Here is a 23,233-nt window from a genome sequence, read left to right on the forward strand (position 1 = left end):
AGGGTCCCAGGTTCGATTCTGGTCAAGGGCATATACCTTGGTTGCGGGCACATCCCCAGTAGGGGGTGTGCAGGAGGCAGCTGATCGATGTTTCTCTCTCATCGATGTTTCTAACTCTCTATCCCTCTCCCTTCCTCTCTGAAAAAAATCAATAAAATATATTTTTTGGAGCGGGAAACCAAGATGGCAGCATAGGTTAACGCTGGAGTTTGCTGCCCCAAACAACCACTTCAAAAATACAACTAAAAGATGGAACGGACATCATCCAGAACAACAGGAAGGCTGGCTGAGTGGAAGTTATACAACTAGGAGGAAAGAGAATAGCATACCGAGACTCAGAGGAGGCGCAGTGCTGAAGTCAAATACTAAGGTGCGGAGTGCATGCGGAGTGGGCTGGCGGCTGAGGGTGTGGTTGTCTGTTTCAATTGGGAGGGAGTCTCAGACTCTGAGCTCCAGATCCGGGCGAGTCTCTAGGGACCCAGACTCAAACGGGAGAAGCGGGACTGTCTGGCTTCGGTCGGAACTCGAAGGCAGTTTTCTCTCCGAGGTTTGCAGTGGTTGCTGGGACTCTGAAAGGCAGAGCCCCTGGGGACGGGACTGAGAGCAGCCATAACTGCTCTCTCCGCCCGCCCTGTAGATCCCCTGGGACCCGCCTTGCCCAAGCCCTGCACAGAGGCATTTGCTGGATAGCCTCAGGCAAAGGCTAGATTAGCACTGCCCTAGAGATCCAGCACAGAAGTTCTCCCACTGCAGACACAGCTGATTCTCATAGCCAGTTGGCCTGGAGGTCAAATCCCCTCCAGTATTACCTACAACAATCAAGGCTTAACTACAACAAGACTGTGCACAAAGACCACAAGGGGGTGCACCAAGAAAGCATAAAAAATGCGGAGACAAAGAAACATGACAGAAATGGAGGATATAGAGCTCAAAACCGCACTTTTAAGGTCTTTCAATAATTTTCTAGAAACTGCCGATAAACTTAATGAGATCTACAAGAAATCTAATGGGACCCTCGATGTTGTGATAAAGAACCAACTAGAAATTAAGCATACACTGACTGAAATAAAGAATATTATACAGACACCCAACAGCAGACCAGAGGAGCGCAAGAATCAAGTCAAAGATTTGAAATGTGAAGAAGCAAAAAACACCCAACCGGAAAAGCAAAATGAAAAAAGAATCCGAAAATACGAAGATAGTGTAAGGAGCCTCTGGGACAGCTTCAAGCGTACCAACATCAGAATTATAGGGGTGCCAGAAGATGAGAGAGAGCAAGATATTGAAAACCTATTTGAAGAAATAATGACAGAAAACTTCCCCTACCAGGTGAAAGAAATAGACTTACAGGTCCAGGAGGCGCAGAAAACCCCAAACAAAAGGAATCCAAAGAGGACCACACCAAGACACATCATAATTAAAATGCCAAGAGCAAAAGACAAAGAGAGAATCCTAAAAGCAGCAAGAGAAAGAAACTCAGTTACCTACAAGGGAATACCCATACGACTGTCAGCTGATTTCTCAACAGAAACTTTGCAGGCCAGAAGGGAGTGGCAAGAAATATTCAAAGTGATGAATACCAAGAACCTACAACCAAGATTACTTTATCCAGCAAAGCTATCATTCAGAATTGAAGGTCAGGTAAAGAGCTTCACAGATAAGGAAAAGCTAAAGGAGTTCATCACCACCAAACCACTATTATATGAAATGCTGAACGGTATCCTTTAAGAAGAGGAAGAGGAAGAAAAAGGTAAAGATACAAATTATGAACAACAAATACGCATCTATCAACAAGTGAATCTAAGAATCAAGTGAATAAATAATCTGATGAACAGAATGAACTGGTGATTACAATAGAATCAGGGACATAGAAAGGGAATGGACTGACTATTCTTGGGGGGGAAAGGGGTGTGGGAGATGCGGGAAGAGACTGGACAAAAATCGTGCACCTATGGATGAGGACAGTGGGTGGGGAGTGAGGGTGGAGGGTGGGGTGGGAACTGGGAAGAGGGGAGTTATGGGGGAAAAAGAGGAACAAATGTAATAATCTGAACAATAAAGATTTAATTTTTTTTAAAAAAAGAAAAGAGCTGGGGGGAAAAATAATAATAAAATATATATTTTTTTAAAAAGAGCCAGCAGATCTTCACTGTAGTGTGAGTGGACTGATGTGGGAAGGGCAGCTGAAACTGAGAGGCATTTGGCCTTCTAGAGCAGGCAAGAGCAAGGGATGAGGAAGGAAGTCTGAAGGGACTGCAGCAGTCTCCACATGCCCCTCTCAAAACTGACCCTCAGAGCTCCCTTTTAAGACAGGAAGGCACCGTCAAGGAACGGTTGGCAAAGGAACCCAAATTGATGAGGACAGGGACAAGAGAGATGAAGGAAAGGAAAGGTCTAGACTAGACTGAAGTAGGGAGTGCAGAGGGCACAATAAGGAAATATCAGAGAGTGAGCTTCCATATTCAAGAGCTTCCATATTCATTAGAACATGGGCCTCTGTTAAGGTAGACAAGTTCATCTGAGCCCTCTTACTCCAAGAGTCCAGGAATTCTAATTTCACATGCAAATGAGCAACAGAAGAGTATTGAGGACAAATATCACATAAAACTATTATAAGAAAGTAAGGAGTATGAATGACTGCTAAGATCACAGAAAAGTAACAAGCAAACATTATGTGCCTCAGATTTACCAGAGGAATAAAAACAGAGTCTGATCCAGACTGTGGATCCAGCTGCAAATCTTCAGGAAATAGAGGACAGAAGAAAATGATCAACTGTACCATGAGTGTGCAATCTGCCAAATTCCTTTAATTGAGTTCCCTGGAGCTACTATAACAGATGACTGCAAACTTGATGGCTTAAACCAACAGAAATTTATTCTCACAGTTCTGGAGGCCGAAAGTCCAAAATCAAGATGTTAGCAGGGGCCCTAGCCAGGTCCCTCAGTTGGTTAGAGCATCATCCAATATTCCAAGGTTGTGGGTTCGATCGATCGATCCCAGGTCAGGGCATGTACAATAAACGCATAAGTGGAAAAACAAGTTGATGTTTTTCTCTCTCCCTCTCTAAAATAAATTTTTAAAAAATGTTTCACATGATCTCCTCCATGTTTCTCCTCTGCTCTTCTCTTATATATATAAAAAAATGACATCGAACTTAGGGCCCGCTCTAGTCCACAATAATCTCATTTTGAGATTCTTACATTAATTATTCTGCAAAGACCCCTTTTCTAAATAAGGTCAAATTCAGTTTCCAGTGGACATACCTTTTGGGAGGGATGCCATTCAACTCACTACATTCTTCAAGATAAGTTCTAAGGTAAGTAAAAAGGATGGATGAGGAACCATAGGTTAAGAGAATTAAAAAAGTATCAACATGTTTTAAATGGGCAAGCTTGGAGATGTATATTTGGGTGATGAAACTTCAGAGGGGTGTAATGAGTATGGGGCATATGAAATGGGTGCAGATCAAGTTCCATTTCTTGACCAGGGTGGTTACAAGAGTGTTCACTTTATAATAATTCATTCATCCAAACATTTGTTTTGTTTGGTTTTCTGGATCTTTAATTTATTTTACCATAAAGATCTGTTGCAAAAAAAGGCAAGGAAATGCACACCTCGAAACACCTTTCTTTTCCATCCAGTATATTTTACCTCTTCGTTGGATATAGATAATCTGAAATGATTTTTATCTAGAGATTCTTAACTTAGTTATATCTGCAAAGATGCTTTTTCCAAATAAGGTCACAATCATAGGTTCTGGAGATTAAGACTTAAATGTATATGGGGGGGGGTGGGGCACCATTCAATCAACTACGCAGGCCAATTCTGGGACAACTATCTGCCTTGGGCCACTGTCAGAGCAAGGGAAAGGGAGTAGTGATTGGCAAGAGCAGTCTGGCTCTAGTGCTGGAACAGTCTAACCTTTAAGGGAAGGTCAAGAGGGCTCAGACTTATGAGCCATCCAGAAGCTGGCCACTAACAGAGGAGCAGTTTAGAGAGGGAGAGCAGCAGAGCTGACTTTATTTTATTACCCTAAACTTCTGAGTCAGGATTCTATAATCCCTACTAACCAGGACACGGCTGTGCTCCTACTCTTGGACAAAGCCAAGCTGTCACAGCAAGTGGATATCCAGGGACAGTAGGAAGATTAGAGGCTAGGAGTCAGATTGGACTACAAAGAGATGCAAAGTACAACCACACAAATAAGTAGAATCATAACTAGCTGCCACCTAATAAGCATGTGTTATATGTCTGGCACTTTGCATTTATTTTTGCTTCTTTTCATCATAACCTTTCCTATGGGTACTGCAATATGGGTTCCCATTTAACATGAGAAAACAGGATTTCAAAGATTAAAGTGATACAGCTAGTAAGTGTCAGAGCCAGAATTTAAACCCAGATTTTTCTGGCTCCAAAGCCCATTATCTTTCTAATAAAGCATGCTACCTCTCCACAAATTAATAGCCTACATCAAATTTTAGCATCCCGTCTTCCAACACCTCCTCTTCTCTTTGAACTCTTCCCTCCACCTTCTCATCCTGGGGTTCATTGGACATAAAAGGTCAAAACATGTGTTTCTCTGCCAAATACCCTACATTAAAGAATATAGCTTGGGTAAGGTAGAATGGTAAATATTTCAAAGCTTTCTAAACCAGAATCACAGGTGTGGATTGGGATTGTGAATACTTGCTCCCCTGTGGCTGTGTCCCTCATGGAAGCTCTAGCAGGGATCTTGTACACAGTCCCAATTCCTAAGCACCCTCCACCCACAACCCACAGTCCCAATTCCTAAGCACCCTCCACCCACAACCCTCACCACCACCACCGACTGTATGCTACTAGTGATGTTTTGCAGGGGGTCATATCTAAGTAATTACATTATTAGTTTTCTGCATAGTGACCTACAGTGGAAAGCAACATTGATGAATATCAAGGAAGTTGATAACATATTGACCTCTACCTCAACCAGGAATTGATATACCACTTAATCTGTCCTAAAGATGATGTCAGTTCTATTTATAAATATTTGGGTCAATAAATGTTTGGGTACTAGGCCATGGATCCTCAACTAGCTTGAATGCAAGATCAAAATATTACATCTGGTGCAAAATTTAACAGTACATTTAGCTTATTCTGTTTCAGACAAGGTAATAGGGCTGGAATATTAAGGAGTTTGAGCCTGAACTGACACATCTTTTCAGGCCTTTCATAAGACTGAGTATATGAGTTTTTTGAAAATAATAATAATAATAATAATAATAATAATAATAATGTCCTGGGAAAGGGCTTGAGGTATTGAATCCTCATCACCCAGTGAACACCAGCTCACCAACTATTTTGTCCAGTTCTCAGTGTATGTGACTTATGGCATACACCATTCCCCACATTCCTGCAGGGGTTCCTTTTCCTGCTCAGTCTCACAGAGCATTCTTCAATTTTTAGGTCCAGTGAGTACTTGCACCAATACAGATGTCATTTGACAATAATTTAATTCTTTTTTGGTGACAATTTTTAGTTTACTAAAAAAAAATTTTCTTTAATATTTTGAAATAGATTTGGGTCGACTAGTTTGCTTTTAGTCAGAGCACTTGCTAGGAAACCAAGATTGTAAAGTGCTGGTGCCCGGACGTGCAGCAGGGTTGGTTGGGAGCAAGACGTCATCGTGGGAAACGTGTACTTCTTCGGATTACTGCTTGGCGGATTAGACCCGCAGATCAGTCAGTCCGAGGTTAGCCCTGATTAACTGCCCTGGGTGCTTCTGGGCCAGAGTGAGGTGTTTGCTAGATTCAGACCAATACTGGTGGTGATATTTCACTCGACAGAACACTGAGTTAATTTTTACTTAAGTCCAATCTAGGCTAATAATGAAGCTACCAAGAATGATTAAGAATGTTAACTAAATGTTGCCCGCTATCAGGTTAGTCCAGTCTTCTGCCCCCATAATTTTGTCTGCCCACATGCTTCTGTCTATCAGCCTCGGCCTCCGGATCAACTCTCCTCCTGGCATTGGTTGGATTCAGGAAGAGTGAAACCCATGATTTAAAGGGCTCACTTTCCACCTGCATCGTCCGCATGGTACAACTTGCCTTTGGCACATATTTGGGGAAATCTTCGGTTGTCCTACATCTATTACAATGACTGGTCAAAGGAAAGGGAGTTTCCGAAGGTGTCCCCTTAGTCACCTTGACAATTTCCAAAAGCGAAACTTGCGCTCTCGATTAGCTACACTGAGTCTGCGGGGCGCGGAGTCCCTGCCCAGGTCAGCAGCGCCCATCCGGCTGGTGGGCGGGGATGGGGCGGAGCCTGCACCAGGCGTGGTCTTCCGTGGGAGAGAAGGCAAAGCTTTGCCCCACCTTCTAAAAAAAAAAAAAACCCTGCTCTCTCCCAGCCAATCAAGGCGGCCTATGCAAATAAACCCTAGTCGCCCGGGTAACCATGATGCACGGTAGCCAATGGAAACCATTAACTCGTGCTCCGGCTCTACGATTGGGACTGAAGTAAGGAGATAGAGGCCCAATGGGCTGTGGGAACGGTCCTCGGCGGGTTGAGGGGCGGGGATATGCAAATATGGTTTGAAAAGCCGGCGGGAAATCTGAGTTTCGCGGGAGGACCTTGGCGCGTAAACCGTATCCCTTCATTCATTGTCAGCAGCAGCTTCCTGGAGCCATTTTTCAGCTGCCGGCCGCAGCGCCCGGGCTGCCGCCGCCGCCTCGCAATCCGTTGCATCGGCCGCCCCCGACGCCTCCATCCTCCCTCGGGGCCCGATATCCGTGCGGCCGGGACCCTCCTCTCTCCAGAGCCCCGATTATTTTTGGCCCCCGAGGCCCGTGCGGTGCCGAAAAATAAAAAGAAAAGAGAGAGAAGGGGCTCGGAAGCGCCGGGCGGGGAGGAGAGAAGGAGGAGAGACTTGGAAACTCCGACTGCAAATAATAAAGAAATTGAAAAAATACATTAATATACCATAGCAATAAAAAGAGCAGGAGCGAGAGATGAAAAAGGGGATCCAGCCCGCCCTGGAGCAGTACCTGGTGACCGCCGGGGGTGGGGAGGGGGCGACTGTCGTCGCCGCCGCCGCTGCAGCCTCCATGGACAAAAGGGCACTGCTAGCCAGCCCCGGCTTCCCCGTCGCCGCCGCCGCCGCTGCCGCCGCCGCCCCGGGCGCGTACATCCAGATCCTCACCACGAACACTTCCACCACCTCCTGTTCCTCCTCCCTCCAAAGCGGCGCCGTCGCCGCCGGCCCTGTCCTTCCCTGTGCCCCCGGCGCGGAGCTGACCGCCGGCAGCCTCCTCTACACCACGCCGCACGGACCCTCCGGCAGAGCCGGGCTGCTGCAGCAGCCACCAGCGCTGGGACGCGGCAGCAGCGGCGGCGGCGGCCCTCCGGTAATGCCCTCCCGTCCCCACTGCCCCCAGCCCAGGCGGGGGGTGGGTTCGCACCGCGCGGGTTGGTGGGCGCGCTGCGGGCTGCCCCGGGAGAACGCAGGCCGAGCCCCGTGGGCCTCTGGGCTGCCCTTCCAACGAGGGTTTATTGTTAGACTTGTGCGCTCCCCTCCGCGCCCGTGGGGCTGGGGGGCTCCGCCGGACGCGCGGGGCCGTGGGGATCTCCTCGGGGCGAAGAACATCAGACACTCTGAAACTTTTCGTGGCCCCCCCCTTCTTTTCCTGCACTTTTCCCTACCCCCACTCTCCCCTCCCCTCCAACTCGAAGCTTCCTCTTTCTCGGGCGTAGGATGGGGTCACGCCCCGGATGGAGAAGGGGGTGGGGGAGGGAGTAGTGAACTGGGGAGTGGGGGACTCTGGGGGAGTGGAAACCGGGGGACCATTGGGCTGATCGCCCCTCGCCGGCCTCCGAGGCCCGTGGGCGGCCGGGGGATCCCTCGGGCGTGCTTGGAGCGCAGAGGTTATGCTGGGCTGCGCTTGTCACATTTTGGGATCTGTAACTCCCGGCAACAAAGGGGCTGGGGGCAGTCGGGGGGGATCTGGCAGGGGAGGCGGTGGAGCTGGCAGTCGGGTGCGGGCCGGGGCGTGAGCTGTCTGGGGGTGAGGGGCTAGCCAGGGGGCGCCCCGGCCTGGGCGCATCCTGGCGGTGGCAGCGGCAGCGCCCGCGTGGCCCGAGCGCCCGGGCCTTCCCCGCCGGGCCCCGGGCCTGCCCTTGACCCGCCTCTCCCCTTACCCCTTCCTTCCCCGCCCTGTCCCCCTCCCCGCCCCCCGGCGACGGAGGGCGGGTGCAGCCGTGTTCCCGTCCCGCCGCCCGGTTCTGTCCCTCTCGCCGGGACCCGCCGGTGACGTTTCGCACACGTGCGCGGAGGACGCGCCTGTGACTGGGGAGGAGGCGGCGGCGGGAGGGGGCGCTGGAGGGGAGAGGGGGCACCCACTTCCTCCTGCTCGCCGGCTCCCTGGCTCGGGACGGTCCCGGCGCCCTCGCACCCGCCCCCGGCACGGCCACCCTCCCTCTCCTCTCCCTACCCCCCCACGGGCGCCCGCCCTCGCCCGGCGCCGCCGGTCTGCTCGGCCCTCCGGGCCCCTCTCCAGCCGGCCCCCCACCTCTCCCGGAGCCAGGCTGGTTTCGGAAATGCCCTTACAGCAGCAGGTTAGTGACCGGGACCGCGCGGGGGCTGCCGCCGCCACCGGGGCACGGGGTTCGGTTGGGGGGGCCGGAGCCGAGAGGGTAGGCGGTTGAGCGGGGTTTTGGAGTGGGAACGGGGGGTTGGGTGCTGGAGGGAAATGAGTAAGCAAGAAAAATCTAACTAAGTAAATGCCCCGGCCTCCGGTTCTAGGGACCTCTGGGCGCGAGTGGCCGCCCCGGGGGGTTGGTTTGGTGTTTACGTGTGTTTTTTTTTTCTAGGGGGGCCTGTGGATGGGCGATTGAAAACCGGAGGGGGCTTCTCGCCAATGGCCGAGTTGAGCTCTGCTTTCTGTCTTCCTTCCCTTGTGCTGGAGGGGGAGGGGGCGGGTCAGAGGGTTGGGTGTCCGTAGGATTCCCAGGCCACCCGCCACCCCCACCCTTTGTCCCTGTAATTTATAAAGCGCCTTTGAGAGATGATTTAGGTCAGTATTCGGCTCCTCTTTTTGTCGGTACTAGAAAGAAGTGTGGCCCGGAGGTCCGTCCACCCCCACCCCCACCCTTCTCCTTTTCTTCATTCCCTTCCTCCATGCCTCCTGTCTTCACCCTCGTGGTCAGGCTTGGCCCCCACGAGGCTAGAGACGAACCAGACTCAGTTAAACAAATGGATGGTTGATAGAACCAATCGTTGACCTCATCTTGTCTCAGCTCCAAATGGGTTTATTTTTTGGAGGATCAAGATTTTGCAGGGGTCTGTAAGAAAGTCAGCACATAAGCAGTATTTTGGGAAATGAGCTGGGTTTTGGAATAATGAAAATTTTTATTTCCTTACGCTTCCCAATTTCTCCCCTTGTTGGATCTTAACTGTTTTACAGCCCCAGAGATACTTGCTGGGGATGTGTGATACAGTCTCAGTCAAAGAAGGTGCTTTTTTTTTTTTTTTTTTTTTTTTTTTAGTGACTAGGGTCTGCCAGCAGAGGGGAAACAGTACAAGTACCTGCTTACACATACAGATCCCTCTGCTGGATTCTCAGTTACAGGAATATTCCATGCTTTTATTAGCATTAAGTGCTATTATTGACTTGACCTAAACTTGCTTGGACATATTTTAAGCATATTTGCCCCCTACACAGCTCTGTTACTACATCGCAAACCTAATCTTAAACAACCAGCTATTGACATACTTCTTGGATTGGATTCAGATTTATGAGAGGGTAGTTTTGATAATAGGAATTTGAGACCACCAGATTGCTCTCCCCCCCCCCCCCCCCCCCCCCATTAGCTGCTTGTTGGGCCAGGTCTGCAAAACTGTCTAGCCAAACTTATATGTAGTTCATTGTATTTCAGTGTTTAAAGTATAAAAAATTACCCTCACCACCTTCCAAGTTATTTCAAAACTCTGTCTTCCTTGCCATGAGAACATATATAATTCCAAAGTCATGAGCCCTGAGTACAAAGTTTGATTTGTTTTTTCTTATCAAAACTGCATTAGACTTCTATTTAATTCTTGAAGTTTACTGATATTTATTCCCTAAGCAGGAACAACATGGGGATAGCTAAGTGATTGGCAGAGCAAAGAGACCCTTTAAACACTTTGTGTCCAAGAAGTGGTTGGGAACTTGTGCTCAGGTGACCAGAATTGCAGACCTACCTGGATCTTATTCCATCCATGTTCTGTCTCAGGAACATCTGAGAACTTAACCAGGAGCAAATTCTTCATCTTTTTTAAATGAGAAAAAATATATATGAGTACGCTCGTACTAGCTGATTGCCTTTCATTTACAAGTTGTATGATCCTAGGCAAAAAACGTAAATAGGGACAGTAACGATACAAACCTGAAGGGTTTTTTTTTCCTTAGGTTTAAATATAATAATGCATGTAAAATACTTAGAACAGTGCCTGACAAATAGTAGACACCTAATAAAATGAGTATGCAGGAATAATCTATAATAATAAAAGTGTAATGTGCTAATTAGACTGGACGCTTTGGGACAAAGCCTGAGTGGTGGTGGGGGGGGGCGGCTGAGCCCCTTTGCATGAATTTTGTGCATCAGGCCTCTAGTATTTTTTTTATAACTTAGAGAAATGAAATAGTGTAAGACCATGTGTACAACTGCCCCTTTGTTTACATATATGAGGAAAATGGTTAAAAGTTTTCTAAAGTAATTGAATGTAATTAAATTTTTCTACCTAGTTAATCTGTTTTTTTAAACCTATAAAATATAGCTATCCTAGCACTGGGTAAAACAGGGCAGGGACATGTCAGTATGACAGGCCTATATAGAGAGGTGGTGGTGTTCAACTGCCCAAGCATGAGCTTGTACCTTGTTTGTGACAAATTTAGGCAACTCATTCTCACTTTTCTGCTGAGTTCCACTCCACCCATAACTCATGGACATGCCAACTTTTGAGAACATCTCTGCTTAGTGGCTTTTAGATAACTGAACACTCAATTTTAGATGGTGAGCCATTGGAAATGGAAAAGCTCTAGAGAAACAGTCAGAGGTGCTATTTTCTGGAACAGAAAGGGCTTCTTCATTTTCTGCCTCCTAAAAAGAAACTGAAATGATTTCATTCTACTTCTAGAAAACTTAGGCTCTATTAATGCAAGAGACAATGGCCGGTTACATCTGATTTAATGTAGTGCAGTCATAGCAACCCACTGATTATACTTGGTAAAGAGCCCACAGTGCTTGAAATTTCCATGTAAGAATGGAGGAACCATGGGTGCTTTAGCTGGGTCTCTTTTTTCCTGTGCAAGTATAAAAGAAGAAAAATGCCAGGTTCCTGTGGTTCAGCACTCAGTAGTCTTGCTTCTGCTGAGATATATGATTGATGCTTAGTTTAAGATAGGAGATAATTTTTAGTCACTACCTACCCCATAATCGAAGTTTTAATATAATACAGTGCTCAGACTTGGGCAGTACAAATAGCTCAGTGCCATAATCAGTACCAAGGGCGCCACTCTAATCACCCTCTGAAACAAAGCACCCTTACTTAGATGTGGCACCAGGAGCTAAGGAACCCAAGCTTGTGAACAGGAAAGGATTTTTTTGTTTTTCTATAAATCCTCACCTTGTGTAATACTTGGAAGAGTAGATGCTGAGATTAAGTTGTGCTGTGTAAAACTAACTTGAAAACAGAAAATAATACTCAGCTTAGGCATGGCTAACAGCACCTGGGGATTGAAAGACTGGGGAAAAGTTGCTTTTATTCTCACTTCTCAGAGATACAATGCAGTAGTTTTCTTTCAACTCTTCAGTCTTTATTGCCATCCCCATAGACATACCATCCACACCTTTAACTCGCTTCGAAGGCAAAGCTTCAAATATTCAGTTAATTTTCTGTCTGGTTTTCTAATGGATTTATATATATTTCATTTGCCCAGTTTACATCTACTTTCCAGGCAGACCAATTCCCATTCCTTTAAAAATATATATATATTTTGACTCTTTTCAGAGAGGAAGAGAGAGGGAAAGATAGAAACATCAATGATCAGAGAGAATCATCCATCGGCTGCCTCTTGCACGCCCCACACGGGATTGAGCCCGCAACCCGGGCATATGCCCTGACCAGGAATCAACTGTGACCTCCTGGGGCATAGGTCAACGCTCAGTCTTTATTGCCATCTCCATAGACAAACCATCCACACCTTTATTTTTCTTTTAATCTTTATTGTTCTTTTCCTGTGTTGTTTTTTTATCCTAAATATTTTTATTGATTTCAGAGAGGAAGGGGAAGGGAGAGAGAAAGATAGAAACGTGAATGATGAGAGAGAATCATTGACTGGCTGCCTCCTGCATGCCCCATTCTGGTATGTGCCCTTGACAGGAATCGAACCTGGAACCCTTCAGTCCATCACTGAGCCAAACCGGCTAGGGCCATCCACACCTTTAACTGGCCAGGCTCCCTTTCCTTTTCAACCACCATTAACATCTTAAATTAGGATGAAAATTAGTTGCCTATGCTCATCAAATCAAGTCCCTCATAGATTCCCATGAAACAACCCGAGATAGTGCCAGGCAAAGAAGGTAGATTTCACTTCTTAACAGATTACCTTTTTCATTTTAGTTTTTAAAGAAAAGAACTTCCTTGAATTCTTTGAAGTACTTAAGCATGTGGTTTAATACATATTTTCGTGCTTGGTAGCAGCTTAAAAATAGTGTTTCAGGGACTATATTTACAATTGCTAAGAAGCATTCTTTGTGTTCTCCTAATCATTTTTCATGGGACTAAGAAGGTAAGATAACTGGGAAAGCGGTAAACATAGGAAACCACTAATGGTATCTCCTTCCTCCTACTCTGATCCTCTCTTTGGCTTCAAAGAGTGACTTTGAAAATGTATCTTACACAAGGAAAAGTTACACAGCAGAAGGTACAAAAGAGCAACAATTGAGATGGGGACAGGAAACTTGGAGGGAGTAGGTGGAGGGGAGAGGGATAAGGCCTATAGCTTTTGCTTTAGTAAGAAGGAATTTGGTTCATTTTCTGCTCTCACTTTTGCTTCAAACACTCTTCCCCCCAAAGCAGTGTGCTTTTAGAACTCAAAGAATATGCAGGTTACAGGAATGCGTTCTCATTCTCCTCCCAACCTTAACTGGGGCTTAGTCTTGTGGCCACAACAGTCGGCAATATAACTTTGAACGATAAGAGATAACGCCCACTGGTTGCCAGATTGTATCACAAACCCCCATGCACTTTGCTTTATGAGAGAACCTGAGTGAAGCAGGCCACTGCTTAGCTTTGAAAACTAAAGCAGAGGCTCATGTCATTGGGAGGTGGATAGCAGTGAGAATTGACAGCTGATGGAATGGGAGGGAATAAAAAGAATAGAAGTAATGAACTTTAGCTTTCTTTCAATTACTGTATCCCCACCGTCTGGGGCCGTTTGTAGTGTCCAGGCAATGTTCTTATAACTTGACAGTCCCTAAGAACAATACTTGAGGTTAGCGTAGGCAATAATCGATGTTCCCAATGGTCTTCAAATCAACATTTGAGAGCTGTAAAGCAAGAGTCACCTCCTTTGACCCAATCCCTTTCATTTTGTAGGAGAGGAAATGAAGGCCCAATGCAGTTACGTTACTTGCCCAAGGTCACAGGCTAGCTAGTGTCCAAGTCAGAACTGAAACTGGAGACTCGAATTGTTGGAAGCAGCCTCATTCTTCAAGAGAAGGTTAACTATATCTCATGTGCCCTATATGTGAAAATTGGGATGTGTAGAGTACATTTTAAATTGTCTTCAAGAGTGGTTACATTTTTCTAAAAATGCACACACACAGAAGTGTCCTTCCAACACTTTTCGAGTAACAACTCATTCTCAAAGACACAAAATAAGTGAAGCTACTTTAGTTGTTAAATGCAAGGTAAATTTTTTTTCAGATGGAAGGAATGACTGACTCTTCATAGTTGTATTTTTTTAAAGCTTCGGTGTATGCAAATATGATTGTTTTCTATGGAAACCACATTTCTGGTGCTCAAAGGTGAAACATACTTCACAGAGTAGAACCTAAAAGGCCTTTGACAGTTTTTCAGGAGAGAGGCGCGGTGTAGCTCTGGAATCAGCGGGTTTGTCCGGCCCATCCATGCCCTGAGTGTTGTGGTTTTCAGAGGGCCCTGGGCCTTTGCCCACCAACGTAGTACTGGGTCCCTTCCCCCAGGAGGTTTCTGATTTAAACAAGTGGCTGGTCCGTTGACTCTTTCAGAGGAAGCCACCGTCCACTAAAAGCCAGAACTAATTTTCTTAAAATGTCTTCTTTTACTTGTGGAACCGAGAAAGCTTAAAAATAGAATCACTTCAAGTCCTGAAGCCTAAAAGTGAAACATTATCCAAGGTGGCTGTAGTTCACCGACTCCTTAGGGGCAGGGATATATGGCTTGTCTCTGATCCACGAATCAGAAAGGAGCCACGTGTAGATATGGCCTCGTAGCCAGCGAGCGGGAAGTAGCAATTAATGATGAGAGCTGTATTTACCAGTGAAGCTGGTTTCCCCTGGAAGGCTTTTTAGTGGACAGAGTCCATCTTTCAGGGAGTGGAGGAACTGAATGCCCTTGGTCCTCCCAGCCAGCTCACGCCTGGCTACCCCAGAGATCCTTTTGGCTCCTCTGACTGCTGAGAAGGGCTTCGCCTCCCTCGTTTTCAGGATCCTGAAGGTTGTGGCTCTGTACACTGGAGGGTCATGGAAAGTGACCCCCAATAGTTTCACCCCTGCTCTGCCCTTTTCTGTTTCTGATGTCTTAAGGCTTTAGAAGTATTAAACCAGAGCAGCAGTCCTGTAGCCCCGTACTTGTAGTCTTTCTGGGTCTGGCAGCCCTTAACAGTGGTTTTTAACCTTGGCTGCACATTAGAATCACCTGGGAATCTTTATAAAATCCTGATTTCTGGGCCTCATCCTCCGGAAATTCTGTTTCTTTGTTATGGGGTAGGGCAGTGGTCGGCAAACTCACCAGTCAACAGAGCCAAATATCAACAGTACAACGATTGAAATTTTTTTTGAGAGCCAATTTTTTTAAACTATAACTATATAGGTAGGTACGTTGTTATTAACTTAACTAAGGTACTCCTAAGGCTTAGGAAGAGCCACACTCAAGGGGCCAAAAAGCCGCATGTGGCTCGCGAGCCGCAGTTTGCCGACCACGGGGGTAGGGCCACAACATTAGTAACAAAGAAACAGAATTTCCGGAGGATGAGGCCCAGAAATCAGGATTTTAAAAAGATTCCCAGGTGATTCTAATGTGCAGCCAAGGTTGAGAACCACTGCCCTAGAAGAAGAGCAGGCTCATGACCCACACCGTCCACCAAACAGGTGACGTGAAGGGCAGCTGAGTGTAAGAGCGAGACAATGGCACCTGGAGCCTGAGTGCCTGGTTCGTATTCCGGCTCTGCTTACTACTCAGCTGTGTGTCTTTAGGCACATCACCCTCTGCGTCTGAATTCCCTCACCTGTAAAATGGGGGGATCATTGTAGCTACCCCCATGGGCTTAGGATTTGGGTTCACATTTGTCAAGTGCTGCCACGTGGGAGGATGAGCGAGTGTTCGATAGGTTATCGGTGCACCGCCCTTCCCTCCCACAGCCTTCTATCGGGCCATCCTCTTGTGCTTTATTTTCTTTGTCTTTTCTTAAAAGTATTTTTTATTATTAGTGAGAGAGGAAGGGTGAGGGAGAAAGACAAACATTAATGTGAGATCAGAGCATCCATCTGCTGCCTCCTGCATGCCCTGCTACCGGGGATCTGGGCATGTGTCCTGACCGCGAATTGAATCAGTAACCTTTGGGTGCACAGGACGATGATGCCCAGTGAACTGAGCCACACTGGTCGGGGCATTGTGGTTTATTTTCTGAACTAGCCCTAGTGTTCATTGAAACCCAAAACACCTTGCTAAAAATGACGGTGATGGGGAGGAGTGTACCCCATGGGGTGGCTTTCTCCTAACTTATTCTTTAGGATCTTTGTATGTCTTTATAAGCTGCTGCCCATTAAACTTTTTATAATAGCACTTTCAGTGGTAACAGTGTTGTGACTAAAGTCTTGATTTCTGTGATTAAATATGTTAATACAGTTGCACTGTTAACATTAATTGCACTGTTAACATGATTTCACTTTTGCACAGTAACCTGGCTTAAGACTGCATGGCAGAAATCAGGGTGTTTGTCATCTGGGCCATTGTGGGTGGGGGGGTGAGAGGCAGTCTTGCTCTCCTGAGTCAGGGAACCTGCCCCTGGGCCTTCCTCCCCATTGTCACCTCTCTCATCCCTCACTTTTTGTGTTATGACTGTTCTTCCCCTTACCCCTCACCCGTCCCTCTGCCTGGCTTTTAGAAGGATGCCAGAATTTCAGCCTTCACTGGCTGCTTCCGTGACTTACCAAATTAATTACAGCCTTTTCCCTGGTGTTCGGCGCAAGGTGAAATCTTGTCTTTCCCACGTTGCTTCCCAACTCAGATGCTGGCATGGCTCAGCGGGTCAGCGGGCCAAGGTTTCCTTCTGGTGCATTCATTTGCTCGTGGGTTCTTTCTCCTCGCTCTCCACCTGGCTCTGGCGGCCATCCTTCCCACTGGCCCATCAAGGACACCTGCACAGAGCCTTCCCTGGTTCCCGCACATTAACTGCTTTCCTGTAGCACATCTCAGCCTGCCTCGTAGCCTCACCATCGGCGTTCTTGACTTCTTTGTATCTGCAAGCTGCAAGAAATCAGCCGGGTTTTCTCATCATGTAGTCCTTGCAGCGCCTTCTGCGTTGCAGACTCTCAAAAATTGCAGCAGAGGCGTTTTCATTAGATGCCTACCGTGCGCTTGGGGCCCCAGTTGTCCTGTTGAGGATGCAAAGAAGTAGGAGGTGTGATCCGCCCACTCTTGGAATGGGAGGGAAGAAAAAGAATAAAAGTAGCTTGGAGTAAGTTTGCAGGCTGTTTGGGGAGACAGGCTTTAAACACAGTTGATTCGAAAGCAAGACTAAACAGGAGTCAGGAGGAAAGCAAGACTCATCGAGTCCTCAGCTGGACAGTTTGAGCAGGAGGTGCCAGCTGGGCCTTATGAACGGGGAGGCCACGGCTCCCTGTGCATTAGAGTACACATGTGAATCACCTGGGTTATTTAAAAAATTACCAATACTCGGCCCCATCCAGACTAATTAGAACCGCTGGGGGCGGGGTCTGGACATGGGTATTTTCTTTAATGTCCCGGGTCATTTTAATGCATTCACTCAATTGGAATCACTGAGCCTAGGCGGAGAGTGAAAACTGGGGAGGTTGTTCATGGCTGGGGGAACATCATCAGGCAAAGGTCGGGAGGCAGAAAGTAGGTTCACACAAGCAGAGACCAGTTGGACTGGAGTCGATCTGGGGGAAATCTTAAGCTCTAACGTTGGCTGAGCTCGTCTAGAATACAGACTGCCTTCCTGCAAGGGCCGGGCAGGGAGTTGGGAGATGGGTAAGTAGCGTGGGGGTTGAGCATGGGACCCCCTGCCCTAGGCCATCGCGGCCAGAGGGAAAAGCCGACCTCATTTGTTGCCAGATCTTCAACCTTAAAGTGCCAGAAATTTAAAAATGTTGGCTCCATTGAAAAGGAAAAAGGGGAAGCCAAACAAAATAGGTCTGTAGGCCAGATTTGGCTTCAGGGCTGCCACTCAGCAGTCCCTGGTCTCTCGGATAATAATAGCTAATGTTTATCAAGTGCCTGTGTGTGTGGAGGGCACTGAACTGAGCACTTTACACACATTAGCACATTAGCCACGTAACAACCTGTGAAGTGGGCATTATGACCACGCTTGTTCTGCACAGGAGGAAACAGGCCCTGGGGGGCTGAGGGGCTGGCTCCAAAGTCGCAGCTTATTCCTGGTTTTTATCCTCTGTTCTCTGATATTGTATGAATTACTTAGTAGGGACCCAAGATGCCTGTGCCCAGAAATAATCCAGTGCTTTTCCAAACCTACCTGATAATATCAAGTGCTGTAGCCCATTTCCAGGCTCCACCCACCTCTACCCTCCATCAGAGCAGCACCAAGGTCGTCTTCAGCGTTCAGCGAGCGCTTGGGAAACACCGCTGTCGGTAGTTGAGCTCAAGCAAAGGTTTCTTGAAGCTGGAATGACCAGGTGATGCTGGAGCCACCTGCCAGAATCAGCACACAGTTTGTTCATCTCAACTGCTTCCTCAGGGGAGAGAACAGCCCTGCAGATCCCAGGGACCTGAGTGGGTGCCTGGGTACTCCACTCCCACCCTTGTGGTACCAATGTCTGGATTTCCAGGTCCTTGCTGAGCAAGCCATCCAAAGATGGGTCACCCCAAACCCAAAGGAGGTAAAACAAGAAGGGGTTCCCCAAGGGTTGAGAGTCTTAGCTCAGGAGGTTCGAGTGAGTACTATTGCTACGTAACAGGTAGTATCAACACCAGCTGCGAACCTGGGCGAAAAATTCTGGACACCTGCCCTCAAAGGGTGTCCCTGACCCTATTGTAGGAAGGCTTTTCATTCTGTCAGGTCTGGGCCTGCCTGAAACAGGTTACCAAGTGATCAAAAGGCCAGGAATTTCCCTGGGAAGAGAACCAGGGCATCCCATTAGAGTAGGGGAGGTATGGATTGGACAGGTCTGAAAGTAGGACAGCTATAGTGACCGTGGGAAAAGGCAGGATGGAAGTGAGGGACAGGATGAGGGAGAAGAGAAAGAAAACCTTTGACGCCTTTTAATTCCTGGGGCTGAAAGAATGGATGAGGTTGGGCTTTTCTGATGCCAGGGTGTACGTTGTGTGGAGGGAATGGTTAGTTCAGTCTGAGTTGGTTGTGAGTGACATCAGAGGCCATTGGGCTTTCTAAGAGGCTAGGGCTGAGCGCTGGAAATGGGGCTTTGGCATACAGGTTTCAGTGGAAGTCTGAACGAGCAATCACAAGCCAAGAACTGGTCTCCTAGCTTAAGAAAAAAAATTGAGGTGCCACAAAAACTGCTCATCATCTTCACTTCTCCCTCTATGATATGAAAACGAGACAGATTCATCAGGTTGATTTTGGGGGATCAATATTGTCAGGACTCCCAGAGATGAGCCATCGGATGTTATTGATTAGGTGTGTTAGCAGGTCTGGGCTGGCTCCTGTGTGCTCTGAGAAAGCCCACAGTTTGCAGCCTCTCAAGGTAGAGAGCCAGCTGCAGAGTGCTGTGTGTAGAGAAAGGTCACAGTTGTCTTGAACGAAGGTGGCTCTTTTAACCATATGTCCTATGCCAGTGGTCTGCAAACTCATTAGTCAACAGAGCCAAATATCAACAGTACAACGATTGAAATTTCTTTTGAGAGACAAATTTTTTAAACTTAAACTATATAGGTAGGTACATTGTTATTAACTTAAGTAAGGTATTCCTAAGCTGGTCTTTGCTAAAAATGTCCTCAATCTGATTGAGGTACGTTCGCTGAGGTCAACCCCTTCCAACTCCCATCCACACTCATCTTGCATACTTGTTTCATCTACTTTCCGAAAACCGACTTCTGCGCATGGGCCTCGAAGTTTCAATTGCACTGTACGTGCGCGCCCGCACGTGGTATTTTGTGCAAGAGCCACACTCAAGGGGCCAAAGAGCCGCATGTGGCTCGCGAGCCGCGGTTTGCCAACCACTGTCCTATGCTCTCTGACTTTGCTGATTAAAGAAAATCTTGAATTGTTAGCATATTAAAGTTTAAAAATGAGAGTCTTTGAGTACTGTCCCTGAGGAAAGAGCTATGTAAATTCTAAGTATCTTTGTAATTGATTTTTGGACATGTAACTTGTGTCTAACCCTACTTACAGCACACCTAGAATTGACTAATTTTTGTTGCTATATTAACTAGCAACACTTGTGAAGATCACACTAAGGTGGTGAAGTTTCCAACCTTTCCTGTTGCTGTTTTCCGTGTTTGCATCTCAGACACCCTCACTCTGGGACTAGACTGGAGGAGGAGGATGTGGTGGTGGGTTTGGAAGGAGCTTAGGACTGGAAGATCTGGCTCCAGAAACATGCTGTCACTTAACCAGCCCAGCCTGTGACCTTTTACAAATTATATATCTATGAGCTGTAGTTACCTAAAATAGTGTCCGTGTTTCCCCCAGTGGTTGCAAGGATTAAGTGAGATAGTGTTTATAGGAAATGTACTCTGTTCCTAACTAGCGTGCGCCACCTACCATGGTAGGAACTCTGAAGTGTTGGTTGAATCTAAAGTCTCAGCATTTTTACCCGCTTCAGGGAAAACAAATTTAGACAAACGCTTATTGAACACCTGCTTCGTGCAGAATGCAGCTCCCAGAATCCCAGGGGTTACCAAGGGGACTAAGATGCTCTGGCCCGCAAGGAGTTTATCAGCAGATAAGAGAGATGAAACATGTTCTTCAGGAACTTAAGATGAAAGACAGTGATGGTCATAGGAAAATATTGACGAAGTCTTAGGCATCCAAGCCAGGGATGGGGTGGATGGGGGCCGGGGAGGGAGACAGAGAAAGCTTCAGGAAGTTTGAAACTAGTGAAGGGTTTTGGCACCGTTGACATTGTGGCCAGATACTTCTTTGTGGTGGAGGCTGTCCTGTGCCTTGTGGGATGTTGAGCAGCACTCCTGGCCTCCACTCATTAGATGCCAGTAGCACCCCATGTATGACAATCAAAATTGTCTGTGGACATTGCCAAGTGTCCCCTGGAGGCAAAATCAACCCTCCTCCCATTGGTTCACAGACCTACTGACCAGACCTTTTCCTCTGGCATGCCTAACCATGGAACCCCAGAGCTGTGCCTCACTGATCCCACTCTTCCTAGCTGGTACGGCTGCTCTGGGTAGCCAGCCGAAGCCCTCCATGTCTGTTTTATGGCCATGCGTTCTATGAATAGGCCACTGGGAGCTTTTCTGTAAGTTGGGGAAGCAAGGATCAAAGTCTGCAGTTCAGGGCAGGCCAAGGAAGTTTTGCATTTATCATTTACTCAACTGGGTAATTAAGGGAGACGTTCTGCTCAGGACTAACATCTCGGCATGGCTGTTGATCCCAGCTTCACCATGGCTAGTTGATGATGTGGGCACATCACTGCCCCTCTAACCTGTTTTCTGACCTGTTAAATGAGGGTAATTAGGGTTCCCATCTCATAGGGTTGTTGTGAAAATGGAATGCCACAGTGCCTGTGACATGTTGGCTCCAGGGCTGGTCAGTGCTAGACACAAATGCTTGTTGTCATTGTATTATTGCTGTTGTTGTTGCAACTGTTAACAGCCATTTCCTTTGTTGCTGATGCCCCTGCAACCACTTTTTCCCTTGCTCATCCCGCCCCATGCTGGCCAGTCTCTGCCACAGCCACGGGGCATCCTGACTCACTTGACTTTTGCTGATTTAGCATGTGTGTGTGAGGCACCTAGTGTGTGCCAGCCCCTGTTGTAGGTGCTGGGGAAACAGGGTCGGCACAGATAAAATCCCCTGCCTTTGTGTGGTGGCTTGTGTCATAACTGATGAAGATTTTGCCACATAGTAAGTACCCTGTTCCTGTGTTTGGATTCTGGTTGTGTTATTTACTTACTAGAGGCCTGATGCATGAAATTCGTGTTAGAGTAGGCTTTCCTTCCTCCGGCTGCTGGCACCAGCTTCCCTCTGGCACAAGGCACCCAGGATCCGGGCTTCCCTCGCAGACCCGGCTCGTGTCCGGAAGGTCATCCGGAAGGACGTCCGGTCTAATTAGCATATTATACTTTTATTGTTATAGATTAATTTGTCTTTATTGTTGAAAGTATTACAGATGTCCCTCCTCCCCCCGCCCATTGAGCTTTTCCACCCCGTACCCCCCTCCCCCAGCCTACCAAACTCTTGTCTGTGTCCATGGCTTATACATATATGCATATAAGTTATTCTGGTCTGTGTTTTTAGAACAGTGGTTATTACATGGTGGGCTTGGGTTATTACATGCAGCACTTGAGAGCTTGTTAGAAATGCAAAATTTCAGGTTATTCCCCAGACCTACTCAGTCGGGAACTCTGAGGTGGAGCCAGCAGTGTAGGGTTTAACAGGCGCCCCAGGCCATTCTGATGCACCAAGTTTGAGGGCCACTATCTGGGGAAAGATACTTTTCACCAAGGACTGGGGAAGCCCATGGCCTTCAGTGGGCTAGAGTTATACATGGTGCCATCAGAAACGGTGTTGCTCACATAGTGCAATTCCAGTAACAGCGGAGCTTAGGAAAGCTAGTCTTCGGTGTATGAAGATAGTTTTAAACCGTGCCCTGGATCTCTCCCTGGGGCTGCAGTCCTCATCCCCTACACCCTCACCCCCTCCCATGAGGTGGAAGGGCCTGCGTGCCACAGCACAGAACTCATAACAGAAAGGCTTGGCCACCCTTGGGCTCTCATCATCCAAAGGACAGGGAGCTTCCTTCCTCCCTTTTCTCTAGAGACGTTGACATGTTTCTTTGACAATTATTTTCCTTCTTTTAATTTCTTCTCTCTTAGTCATCCTCTTATCTAGCACCATAAAAAATCTTTATACCTATAATCAAATCGCCAGCCAGATGTACAAATGAAATGGTCGATCTCTTTAGATAACTTGGGCATTTGAAGATATGGTAAGGAGTAAATGAAATGAGAGACCATGGAAAGCATCCAGCCTGGAGCTGCGCACAGAGTGGCTGGCCACTCGACAGACATGGTGCAATTCCTGCCCCTACCCCCAATTCATTAAAACCAATAAGGGCAGCCCTAACCGGTTTGGCTCAGTGGATAGAGCGTTGGCCTGCGGACTCAAGGGTCCCAGGTTCGATTCCGGTCAAGGGCATGTACCTTGGTTGTGGGCACATAGCCAGTAGGGAGTGTGCAGGAGGCAGCTGATGGATGTTTCTCTCTCATCGATGTTTCTAACTCTCTATCCCTCTCCCTTCATCTCTGTAAAAAAAATCAATAAAAAAAATTTTTAAAAAATAAAACCAATAAGGGCAGAATAAACACTACTGTTCTTGACTACCCACCGTTTGAATGGCTGTGAATAACCATAGTATAAATTATAACCAAAATCATGGAATCAGAGGTTTTGATTATTTAAAACTTTTACTAAATTTATATGTAATTACATAAACTTAAAACACTCAATAGATGTCACCTGACTTGTTTTCATAAAGATGGATGGGGGGGATACACTTTAATCAGATTGGCAGAGATTCTTTACTTCTGCATCAGCCCAAACCTGGGTCTGC

The 23,233-nt window shown here is 47.1% G+C and overlaps 1 protein-coding gene across 3 annotated transcripts in view; it reads left to right on the forward strand.

Moving 5' to 3' along the window:
* Positions 1-6,821: 6,821 nt before the first annotated feature.
* E2F3 (E2F transcription factor 3) overlaps positions 6,822-23,233 on the forward strand; it is an 82,857-nt gene continuing 66,445 nt past the window's right edge. For 2 of the 3 annotated variants that reach the window (XM_059688752.1, XM_059688753.1), the window contains exon 1: positions 6,822-7,386. In XM_059688752.1, the coding sequence (XP_059544735.1) occupies positions 6,991-7,386 (396 nt within the window). In that variant the 5' untranslated portion in view covers positions 6,822-6,990. Of the gene's footprint in view, positions 7,387-8,283; positions 8,594-23,233 lie in introns of those variants that run through there. The other variant, XM_059688754.1, reaches the window with a different exon arrangement.

This window comes from Myotis daubentonii, chromosome 3, assembly GCF_963259705.1.
Source record: "Myotis daubentonii chromosome 3, mMyoDau2.1, whole genome shotgun sequence".
NCBI classification, from domain to species: Eukaryota; Metazoa; Chordata; class Mammalia; order Chiroptera; family Vespertilionidae; genus Myotis; species Myotis daubentonii.